The sequence below is a fragment of the Lemur catta genome, chromosome 15, assembly GCF_020740605.2.
Source record: "Lemur catta isolate mLemCat1 chromosome 15, mLemCat1.pri, whole genome shotgun sequence".
Taxonomy (NCBI): Eukaryota; Metazoa; Chordata; class Mammalia; order Primates; family Lemuridae; genus Lemur; species Lemur catta.
Window position 1 is genome coordinate 15,594,000 of NC_059142.1, and position 12,397 is coordinate 15,606,396.

General features: G+C 54.4%; 1 protein-coding gene across 3 annotated transcripts in view; it reads right to left on the reverse strand.

Annotated features, from left to right (window-relative positions):
• Positions 1-12,397, reverse strand: part of RAP1GAP2 (RAP1 GTPase activating protein 2) — a 191,594-nt gene that overhangs the window by 107,903 nt on the left and 71,294 nt on the right. For all 3 annotated transcript variants that reach the window (XR_006728925.1, XM_045526106.1, XM_045526105.1), the window contains exon 3: positions 1,464-1,548. Coding sequence is in view for 2 of the 3 variants with exons in the window: in XM_045526106.1 (XP_045382062.1) it covers positions 1,464-1,548 (85 nt within the window). In the remaining variant the exon portion in view is untranslated. The remainder of the gene's footprint in view (positions 1-1,463; positions 1,549-12,397) is intronic.

The window sequence follows — 12,397 nt, forward strand, 5'->3', positions numbered from 1 at the left end:
GAGTCCTGACTAATACGATATTCAAATAAATATTGGACATTGAGTGACTTAAATGATTGCATGAGTGAGTAAAGTCAGCCAAGAGAACTCAGTCACTCCTCCTCGGGGACTGTCAGGGTTCTCCCTGCAAACTCCCGCATCCATGAGGACAGAGACAAGCATCCCACACCCAACTCTGCAGACCAAGGGGCTAACACTCAGAATGGTGACATGCCTCTTAGCATTACCCTGTGCAAATGAGCCATCCCAGCACCTGGCTCAGATACCAGCACTGGCTTTCAGTGCCCCCTGGGTACTCAAAAAGGAGGAGAATAGAGCTGTCCTCGGTCAGCCCTACACTCTGTCCTGCCTGCTGCCTACTGCTGAACTCCTAACCTACCCAGGGCAGGCTCTGGCTGCCATGCCACATACACACTCCAAAGTGTCTATCACACGGCTCTGTGCATGATGGGCACCCAATATAGGATGGTAACAGGAAGAAGGATGGTTTTCATCTGCTTCCTTTGGGGGCATCACCTGGCAACAGATTAGGTCAGGGAAGAGGAGAGGCAATGTGGAGCAGTGGGAAGAGATGCCTAATTATTTCCCTGTGAGTCACCGCAGAGCAGAGCCCCAGGACAGAGATAGGTGCTGGCCTAGATGTCCCCTCAGCTGACTCAGGAGGCAGGTGACTTCTTCAAAGCTAGTCCTCACTCGCCCTACAAAGTGTGAAGGGAGAAGGGAGAGAGGAAGGGAGGGAGGGAGGGAGGGAGGGAAAGAGGAGCATGACAGCCTAGGCAGGAACATTGGCTGAGCTGAAAGTCCCCATGAGGGCCAGCTATCCTTTGCCAGGGGGACTGAGAAGTAAAGGGGGAAGGACATGGTAGTGGGAGGGTACTGCCCCCTCAGCTCCTTTCCAGGAATGGGAGGGTTCCCAGCCTGGGGTCCTCGGATATGGTTTCCCCAGGAAAGAAGCTTATGAATGAAGTGCTGATAGGAAAAGAACTACTGGACTCCCACCCCCAGGGCAACTCTCCCAGGACTGGGGTGACTGGGCCATCCCAGCAGGGCTAGTCATAGGCAGGTAGACCAGCATGCAAGTGCCATTCAAGTCTCAGGAGCCCCCCACCACAGCCCCAGGCGGTCCTTCTGGGCACTCAGCTGCATTCTGTCTCCCCACCTCCTCCTGCCTGGGCCCCTCACTCTCAAACCCCACCACTCCACAAGGCCTCTCACCAATTACCAAGAGTCCTGCCAACCCCATTTCAGCCCCAGTCTATTTCCTTGTGGCCTCTTGGCACAGACACCGAGAGTCTCTCGGTCACACTTTCCTCCCACACTGGCGAGCTTAATTGGACGCTGCCTCCAGAAGTGTCGGGGCACTCCACAGCCCCAGTGGGGCAGGAGCAGCTTGGCTCCAGCAAGGCTTCGAGACTTCCCCCCACACACTTCCCCTCCCTGCTTACTGAATCCAAGCCTCTTACCTTCATGGTGGGCGGCGCAGTGAGAGGAGGGGACAGCGGCCGGTCTGGGAGGCTCACCTCCGAGCTGTTGGCCAGCTCCTGCTTCCTGCGAAGGGGACAAAGAACAGAGAAGAGGTGAGTGAGGACCTGCCTGCACCGTCCCCTCTTTCCCCAAAGAGTAGCTGGGCTTTGGGACACAGTTTAACGTACAATGCAGAGGACGAGAGTTGGGTGCATGTTCTGCACCGTGATGTACTAAAATCTAAAGCAGTGCTACCAAATGTGGTCCCTGGACCACCAGCATCACCTGGGAACTTGCTAAACACGCAAATTCTCAGGTGCACATCAGAATCTCCAGTGATAGAGCCCAAGAATCTCTGTTTTAACAAGCTCTCCAGGTGACTCTGATGCACAGTGGGGACCACTGGTCTGGGGCTGGAGTGGAAGGAGAAGGGCAGAGGGGTAAATGCCGGGGATTCATTCTCCCTTGGGCCCCTCAGTCCACACACACACAGCCCCTAGCCGGAGAGCTGACCTTGGGAGGACAGGGCTGCCTGCTGTGCAAGCCGCAGGTAAAACTTATTTTAGTCCACGTGGGCTAGGACCATGGAGAGGCAGCTAAACAGAGTTGTGTCACCATGGCAACATGGCTGCAACAGGTTGGCTGCACTCACACACTCCCCACTTTCCATCTGGCCCTTGCTGGTGACCAGAGAGTACTTGTTTGCAGTCCCATCACCAGGCAGACTGTTTGGGGTGAGATAAGCACTCACAGCAACAGTTACGCAACAAGGCCAGCTGGGCAAAGCCTGGGGAGTCCCCGGGCAAGGGACTCTGGTGTCCTGGACGTGCCCCGACTATTTCCCAGAGGGGACGGGGAGGCTTGGATAACAGCATTATAAGCCTAAGGAGACCGTGCTGAGCGGTCAATGCCCTCAACTTCACAAGTGTTTCCCTCTCCAGAGCCCCACCCAGAAGCAGCCAGGAGGGTCAGCCCAACAGCTGGGTCCCTACTGCCATCTTAAGAGAACACTTCTGTAGCTCTTCTCAGCCCACAGCCTGCCAGCAGGACGAGAACTCCAACCCCCAGCCTTCTGCATGAGAGAAATCTCCCTCCCTCCAGAGCCCAGCCCTCCAGCCTTGCAGAGGGAAGCCCTGGCCCTGGGGCCCAGACACCTTCCCATCCTGGCTCCCCTTGGCCCACGGGGCAGGCCAGTCTGGGAACACCTCCTGAGAAACCAGGCTGGGCCCACGCTGTGTCCACCCTGACACAACAACCCTGCCTGCCCCGCAGCTGGCCACCTGAGCTGTCCTCTAAGCAGCCAGATAAGGACTCTGGTGAACGTCTACCTGGCTTGGCAGAGGATCCTATGACCCCATTAACCTCAGCCTGGCAATCCCCCTCTTCTGCTCGGCCATCTGCCTTCCTCCTTCTCCGTTCCTGGACCTTGTTGATGCAACCTATGACAGCTGGAGAGGGGGGCCCCTCCCTCCTGATCCAGACTGTAAGTGGCACAAGAACCATCGGGGCTAAGAAAGCACATAAGTGCATGCACACACACACTCGCACGAAAGAATGAACCGGCTCCTTCTACCTCTCAGCTAGAGCCACCAGCCTCCCCGCTCTGTTTCCGGTCTTGGACATCACCACCGTGGGGTCCTGCCTGGCTGCCTGCCCTGCACCTGCCTGTGGCCCCAACAGAGCTGGGTCCAGCACAGGCTCACCACCTCCTACTCCTTGGGCCCCTCCCAAGCACCCACTGCTCCTTCCCAGTGGTCCAGGCCCCTGAGAGCCAGGATGGGGGAAAAGGAAGGGAGAAAGGATGACCAAGGATGGAGGACACCACCCTCGGGTCTCCTAGGTGAGGACAGCTTTCCTGGGGGGCTGGGAGCCTGGGAGGGAAAAGCATGCAGGAAGGGAGGAAGGTAAGCCCCCCGCCCAAAGTCTACAGGGCTGCTGCTCTGGGCTCAGGTGAGGACCTCTGGCCTATTCTCCTGGAGCTGGCTTGCAGGCACCTTGACCAACAGCAGCCCTGGCTCTCCAGGAACACGCACCCTAGAGGACGACAATGCTGGCCGGTCTCTAACACCACCAGTCAAGGGACGCTTACAGACAAGGGACGCTGCCTGTTTCTTTCCACAAGGTGCAAGATGCCCATGCCTATGGGACCAGAGCGCATGTGATTATTGTCCAAGGTCTCTGAGTCCTGCTCAGCAGACCCCAGTACCCAACCCTCCCTGGGCTGAGCCCCTCTCCCATTTCCCCCGAATGTTGGATAAGCTCTTGGGGTCTCCCAGGGGTACACAGGGCAGCTGCGGCCAGAAGGATTTCCCAGGTGATGCTTGGGAGCTTGGAAGGTGCTGGAGCAGGAATGAGCACCAGTAGTGACCAGCCTCATGCTGGCTCCAGGGCTGTGTCCAAGACTCCAGAGGGGATGCCAGGGTGGGAAGAAGACATGACTGCTGCCCTCAAAAAGATGAGAACTCAGAGAACACACAGGCACTTGGTTACAAGTTAGAATTTACCCTGCCTTGGCATACAGATGGCTTAGAGTGGCACCTTTCAGGGACACAGGCCATAGTGCACCATCCCCACTCTTGACCCAGCCCTTCCTCCTTTTTAAGAACTAATGCTTGTTATGGGTTGAATCATGTGTCCCCAAAAAGATACATTGAAGTCCTAACCCCCAGTCCCTGTGAATATGGCCTATTTGGAAATAGTTTTGTAATGTCATCAAGTTATCAGGTCATTAGGGCAGGCCCTTAATTCAAGATGACCAGTGTCCTTCTAAGAAGCATGTGATGTGAAGACACAGACACACAGCAAGGATACCACGTGGCGACACAGGCAGAGACTGAAGCCATGCAACTGCAAACCAAGCCACACCGAGGACGGCCACCACCCCCAGAAGCTAGAAAAGGTGGAGGAATTCTTCCCTAGAAAATCCAGAGTATGGTCCCACCAACACCTTAATTTTGGACTTCTCGCTTCCAGAACCGAGACAATACATGTCTGTTGCTTTAAGCCACCCTCTGCGGTACTGGGTAATGGCAGCCCTGGGAAATGAATGCAGTGCCCAGGTGCCCGGTTCCAGGCTTGGCCTTGTGATTGGAGAACCAAAAACAAGGAGGGTGAAATCTTGCTTCTGCCTCACCCTGCTCTGATCAGCTGTGCTTGACCCCATCCTGCCCCAGCCCTCACAACCCGTGACATGTGCGTGTGGGCCACCCGCTCAAGGACGGCCAGGCCCAGCCGGCCACCAGCTGGTGCCGAGATAAGATAGAGCAAGAGCGGCAGTGCTCAGTGCAATTCTAGCCCTTTCTCGCCCACTCAGGCAAACATATCACACATGCGTAGGTGAAAGTGATGTGATTATATCAAGGGATAACCTTGAATGTGCTTTCACTTATTATAACCAAAAGGTAAATCCTCAGGAGAGATGACAACTGTCTTGTGACCCACAGTGATCTTGCCATGTGTCGTGGCACTGAGATTGAAAACTGCCCCCCAACCAACCCAGCCAAGTACTCACACACGGCCCTCAGGGGTCCCAGACCCACACAGGAGGGGTTGGTGATGGGGGAAGCTTGGAAAAGAGAGATGGGAAAAAGAGGACAGAGGGAAGGAAGAGGAGGGGATGAGGAAGATTCCACGCCCAGCTGAAAGGAGGGAGCCTCCTCCACCTGGGGAGTCCTGGAGGCACCACCCACTCAGAATTTCCGCTGCCTGCAGCGCTGGGGTTCCCTACTGTGGGGTTCCTCCCCTAAATGTGGGAGATCCTGGGGTGGATGGGAGGACTCAGGGAGGCCAGGAGAGGTCCTAGCCAAATGCAAATGTTGGGAGGAAGCGATCAAAGGGGCCTGGAGTAGAAGCTAAGAACCCAGGGAGGATGATTGTCCCAGATGGGACTGACCCCTGGGGAGGGCCCTATTACAGCTCCCAGGCCTCCAGTGTCCTTGCCCCCGCCTCAGATGGCTGTGCCCCACACCGTCTGAGGTCACCACAAGCGCCATCTCTGGCACGTTGCCGTGGAGGGTGCCCTACGACAGGATTGAGGGATTCCTCCTAGGGTTCAAGTGTGTCTGTGCCTGCCACCCTGCTGTGTGTCCTCGGTCAAGTCACCTCACCTCTCTGTGTCTCAGTTCCTTCACTTGCAAAGATAGGGGTAAGAATGACCTAAGGAATTAAAAGTAATGGCTTTGAAATAAAACACAAAGTCCTATACAAATGTAGAACATGATGACGATGATGATTATAACCCATAACAGGGTGATATGGTCTCCAAGTGGAGACAGAGAACCAAGGGTCCTGGCTGGGCGCGGTGGCTCACGCCTGTAATCCTAACCCTCTTGGCGGCCGAGGCAGGTGGATCGCTCGAGGTCAGGAGTTCGAGACCAGCCTGAGCGAGACCCCTGTCTCTACTAAAAATAGAAATAAATTATCTGGACAACTAAAAATATATATATAGAAAAAATTAGCCGGGCATGGTGGCGCATGCCTGTAGTCCCAGCTACTCGGGAGGCTGAGGCAGTAGGATCGTTTAAGCCCAGGAGTTTGAGGTTGCTGTGAGCTAGGCTGACGCCACGGCACTCACTCGAGCCCGGGCAACAAAGTGAGACTCTGTCTCAAAAAAAAAAAAAAGAGAACCAAGGGTCCAGGGCTGTTTAAGTGTCTTGGAAAACATTTCTGGCATCTCAAAAAAGCACCAGTTCTAGCCTGGGGATTTACTAGTAGGATCGTGACCATTGGTTAATAATCAACAAGAGGGAAAATACCCACCTAGCAAGCAGCAGATGGCTCTGGGGCCAGGGAAAGGCCTCCCGCTGGCAGAGGGTTCTCTCCAACCTTCAAACTGCCCTGTTCTGCACCTCTCACCACATCAGCTCCCCAGAAACCCCACCACGCTCAGCCACACCTTCTCTGGCTTTCCAAATAGCCAAGCTAGAGGAATCCAGACAGCTGGACACCAAGCTTCTCAGGAAAACCAAGCCGAAAGGAACAAGAAACATGGTTCACAACGGCCAAAAGGTGGAACCAACCCAAGTGCCCATCAGCCAATGAATGGAATATTTTTCATGATACAAGCTACAACATGGATGCACCTCAAAAAACAAGCCAAGTGAAAGAAGCCAGGCACAAAAGGCCACATACTGTATGATTCCATTTCTATGAAATGTCCAGAACAGGCAAATCCAGAGACAGGAAGTAGATTAGTGGCTGCCAACGGCTTGGGGGAGCAGGGAAAGGGAGCAACTGCTAATTAACACAGGGTTTCTTTTGCAGGTCATAAAAACGTTCTGGAACTAGATCCTGGTGATGGTTGCACAACTTTGTGAATACATTAAAAACTACTGAATTCACACTTTAAAAGGGTGGGCTTTATGTTATATCTCAATTTTTGAAAGAGGAACAAGAAATGGGCTGAATGGGCTCCATCTCCAACCTTTCTGCTGCTTAATTTCCTCTCGGCTGCCCCAAGGCCTGGGCTGCGTGCTTGTCCTCGCTTTGTGGCAGTGGTGGCCAATACCCACTTTTCCCACCTGTTGAAAGCCACACCTTTCTTCCCCACCCCCAGCACTCTCATGTGCCTGCAGCCCAGGCATTCATCTGGAGAGATTTTAGAGTTCTAACTCTTCACATTTCCACATCCTATACAACCAACCACACCATAAAAACTAGGGTAAAAAATAAAATAAACAGCTTCAAGAGAAACCATCATAAGAAACAGATGCAACAGGAGAAAAGTGGATCAGAAGTCAGGACTAGCTCTAGCCCTGACACGCTGGACCGTGGGAATGTTCGCATCTGTGCTTGCCCTCTGCAGAGTGGGGAGGCTGACTCCCAACTCCCGTTCCCTGCATAGGACTCAACTCCGCTGTGTGACCAGCATCTCAGACAGCTCTCATGGTGGCAGAGGTTTACATGGCCACTAGGCAAGCTGGGCCAGGGGAGGGACAGCGGAGCCAGGCTGGTGGAGGCTGAGAGCTCATGCCCAGAGAAGCCTCCTGGTTATCTGCAGAGACCCGTGGCCTAGCAGCATAACCATGGGGCTGTCTTTCTAGCAGCCCGCAGGGCTGGGCCACCCCCGTGGGTGGGAAGCAACATTGAAGAAGATCCATCCTTGCTGGCGGGACAGGCTGGAGCCGAGGGCCAGGCTCCAGCCTCAAGGGAGGCAGGGAGGCAGGGTGTACAGCAGTTCCAGAACGCTGGTTTTGGGGTCTGACAGGCCTGGATTTGAATTCCAGCATCACCCGATTAGCTACATGGTCAGGTTATTTCTCCTCTCTGTGCCGTAGCCTCCCCATCTGTAAAATGGTATAATACCACCTATTCATCGAGTGTTCTGAATAAGGCCTGTAGAGCACTTAGCACAGTGCCCGGCACACAGCGAAAACACAATAGCTGGTTGCCGTTGTTGTGGTGGGGGTTGTTTTTGCCGCCAAGGTTCTGATCAAATCACCTGGCAGAACAGACATGGTGGGGACAGGGCCAGGGCAGAAAGCTAATCGGAGGGAGGAGGTGGATGGGGGCAGGAGCAGCTTCAGATCCGGGGTAACTCGATGCCCCACATGCTTTGGACCCTAAGCATGGGAGGCAGGGTCATGAGAGCCCAGCTTCTGTCTGGGGGCCACAGGGTCCTGGGTGTGTGCACATGGCTTAATTCCATGCCTAAGAGGACAGACATGGAGGTGAGGGCATTAATTTCTATCCCGCCTGTGTTGGGGCCAATGTGGAAGGGGAGAAAGGGCATGAGCCCAGCAGAGGTGGTGGGGGTTGGGGGGAGAGAGAGGGGGCACAGGATTCAGGAACGAGAGGCTCTGACAGGTGGAATGAGTGGGTCCCGATGGCCCCTTGAAGAACCTCTTGGGAAGGAGCAGGTGTTGCTCACCTGTGAGCCCATGGCAGGGCTGACCCTAGTGTCGCTGCCCATCCCAGTGCACACTCTAAGAGGACCCCAGAGATTCGGAGCACCAGTTCAATGCCAGGTTCATGGACGCAGAGACCAGCAGCCCTGGCAGAAGCCACTAGACACCATGCAATAGCCTGATTTTACAGATAAGGACACTGAGGCCCAGAGAGCCGAGGGAGCGGCCCACGCCCCACCGCAGGCCTCTGTCCTCTTCTCCCAGGAGGAAGCGCAGTTCCCAGTTCCCACAGCGCCTCAGGCCAGGCCTGCTGGGAGTGAGTGGCTGCATCTCCAGGGAGAACTTGTTAAGAAGTACAACTAGTTTGTTGACAAACATTTATAAAGCACCTACTGAGTGCCAGGGCCCTCGTGTGAGCGGAGAGGCCCTGTGTGAGGGTCAGCCTACAGGTCCCCTATAAGGAGTGGACAGAGGGCGCAGGCCTGGGCTGTGCAGGAGGTGTGCCAGGTGTGGCCTCTGCCGCAGGCCTTGCCCCAAACACCAAGATGTGGCTGCTCGTGGGGACCACAGGAAGGCTGGGACATCCTCTGTGGCCATACTCTGTGGCTGCAGCTTCAAAGGACACTCTGGCTTCACTCTGAGTACGCTGGGTAAGGACGGCCCTGTTCTTCCCTGGAGGACCCTGAACCCCTAAAGTGGGCCAGGTGGAGGAGAAAGGGCAGGAGCCAGGAGCAACAGGACAACACAGGGGAACCAGCCGTGGGGAACATGCCGTGGCCCCTGGTGGGGGAAGCCTGGGCCTGTCTTATGTCTCAGAGTGATGGACCAACCCACCACGTGGGCAAATCACCACACCTGGGAAAATAAGCTTCTGCTGAACAGGCAGCTTTTGGAGCCAATACAGTTTACACCTGAGCAAGCGGAGACTCCAGGGGGCTGGTGCGGGGCCTGAGGTCCCAGAGTCGGGAAACCCAAGAGTTGGACCTCGACCCCAAGATTTCTCACTCCAATTCCACTGCTCTTTCCATCGCAATGAGAAAGCAGCTCCACCTGGCCCAAGTGCCATGGTAGGCTGTGATGAGAGGACACTGGCTGGCGTCTCCTCATGTCCTTTAGCATGAGTTCTTGGAGACGGGGTGGGGGCTGTGTCTTAGTGTGGGTGGTGACGTCTGTATTACTGACAAGCACCTGGGACGACGACCCAGGCAGGAGAAGTGAAAATGCAGAAACCATCCTGAAGGCACAGCACTCCCACACGAAAGACCCATCTGCCACACGTTAACTGTGGGTTATGGGTTAAAACAGAGACATGGAATAAAGTGCCATGGGGATGCAGGGAAGAGAAGGCCAGCTCTCCTGGGGACACTAAGGGATCACACAGGAGGTGACAGCTGATCTAGGCTAGTGGGAAAGGCCGGCATTTATCTGTGAGAGAAACAGCAGGTGGAGGCACGGAGGGCAGTGACTGCCACCACGGATGGACCAGCGGGGGTTGCTAACACAGAGGAGCCCCACCGCATCGCTTGAGGGCACATAGCAGGCCCCCAAAATGGAAAGGCAAATCCAACAAACAGTCCTCAAGGGCTTATCATGTACTAGGAACGGTTTGAAGTGATCCACATATACTATACTATCTCATTTCATACTCCCCACAGGCCTTCGGAGGAAATATTAACCCCGTTTTACAGATGGGGAAACTGAGGCTTAGAGAGGTTAAGGAAGTTACCCAAGGTCATGTTACTGGAAAGTAGCAGAGCAAGGCTTGGACCCAGGCAGTCTGGCTACGGAGTCCATGACCTTAACCACTGTGCTACACGGCCTCTGAGGAAGAAAAGGAGCCAGCTCCAGCGGAGCCTCCACATCACGCTGTGCCCCAGGGTGGGGCACAGGCACCCCTGCCGGCACCGTGGTGATCTGCGGTGGTCTTCACTGTAGGAGTCATTCGCTGATTTTTCACAGTGAACCTCCATTTGTAGCAGGCCACCCTGATTTTCCTTTTAAGGTAGTGACATAAAGTCGCCTTCTAAAACAAGTCCATTAAAGTTTTAAAAACTGAGCCAGCTAAAGGAAACTATCAAGTACCCAATGCAGGTGGCACACGAACGTGACAGAAACAGGGAGAGGGCACGAGGACGGGCGACAGCGGGAAACAGGCGCTCAGCAATGTCAGCCCCGTCCTGCAGGCACAGGGAGGCGGGTGGGGCTGACCCTCAGGGCTTTGTTGGAGGACTCACGGGGGCAGAGAGAGGGAGCAGCGGCTGGAGGGAGGAACAAAACGGGAGGCTCCACTGTGCTTGTGGCCACAGAAATGATGCGGGAGGGTCAGATTCATAAGGCATTTTGGAGGGAAAATGAAGAAAGCTTGGCGACTGAAGGTAAGTGGGGAAGAGAGCTGAACATGCCAAAGACTCGTGTTTCAGGAAACAGAGTGACTGATGCTCCAACCGCGACCCAGACTGGGAAGTCAGCCTCGCAGGAGACAGATGATAAAGTGTTCGTTCTGGACACGTGGCGAGTCGAGGGCCCCAGGGACACCCGAGTGGGATCAGAAAAGAACTGAAAGCTAAGCAGAGAGACAGGTATCACAAGAATAGAGGTGAGGATGAGGCCGTGGAGGAGAGGGGCTCCCCAGGGAGAATGTGTAGGGCTTTCTGTAAAGCAAAAACCAACAGGAGCCCTCCCAGGGGGCAGGAAAGGAGAGGTGAGAGTGGGAGACCCGCCAGGATGGAGTGGAGGGGGAAGCCCGGGGAAGCGGCGAGCGCCAAGGAGGGAGTGGTGGCAGCAAGTCACCCGCTACACCAGAGGTTCCGTTTCCCCGGCACTAAAGGAATCACCAAACCGAAGTGCCTGTGCTGTCCAGCCCTTAAACTGCCCTGCACCACTTAGAAACTGCCGACGGAGCACTGCCTCCCCAGCGGCCAGCGGCCCTGCTTGGCACCACCTGGCCTCCACGGAGGGAGCCACATCATGGTCGGTCAAAGGCAGCCAGCGCACAAGGTCACAGCCTCAGCTGGCTTCAGAATCAAACTCGCAAAACCATGGAGTCACAGGGGCGCAGGAGATTAGCATTTTCCCAGCCCGTTAGTGTCTCTTAACCTGGATGGCCAGGACGTGTTCATTTCATGATTCATTCAGTTCGAATGTTGACATTTATGACAATAACAGTCATTTTTAAGTAGTGATAAGTATGAGCCCTCACTTCCTTTAGGAGAGAAGGATACAGATATTCTTAAGCCTGTGGAGGCTGTCACGATGAACGTGTCAGACTGACCACATGCATTTATTCCGCGTCTTCTGAAGCCCCTTAAAGTAACGGTAAGGGGGGAAAGTGTGAACTGACAAGACAAGGGTAACAGAAGAGGAAAATTCAGCCTACAAGAGATTACAGGTCCTTAGAAGGTAGACAGTGAATAGAGGACGACTGCTGCCTTCGCAGGCTGGTGGAAGCTCCAGCCTATGTGCCCACACAGGAGGATACAGCAGCAAAAGTGAATGTTTCAACTCGCAGAGCCCCAGAAGGTTCCTGGTCCCTGCACCTATAACAGAGGGAAGGGCCTGAAGAAGAAAAATATATTTTCTGACTTTTTAAAACTTCTCCCACTCTTTTTGGGAACTGCAGCCTGACCTGCATCCCTGAGGCAGGTTAAGTCTTTTGTTCAAAGAAATAACTCCCAGGTGGCCCCAGCCCCCAAGATGGGGGGATCTGGCAGAGTTCACAGGCTTTGTCTTTGGCAGAGATGGGAGATTAATTAACCACAATAGCCTAGAACTGAAGGGCCCTCCCTTTAAAACTCTGTATTTCTGCCTGTGTTCAGAAAAAATTTGGATTTTAAGACAAAAAGGACTATCATTTTTCTCCTTTGCCAGCAAAGTAAATCTCTTTCCTCCTCCCCAAAACACCTGTGCTCGTTCTTCTGATTCGGCCTATGGACAAGTGCCGAGTTTTCAGTAACACACCTAAAATGAAGGACCAAAACCTGAGAGGGGTGGTATTGGTGCTTGAGATGCTGAGCCTTTTGACACCCCCATTACTTCCCCACCAGCCAGAGACCCCTCCAACCCGCACCACCAGGAGAAATTGAACAATG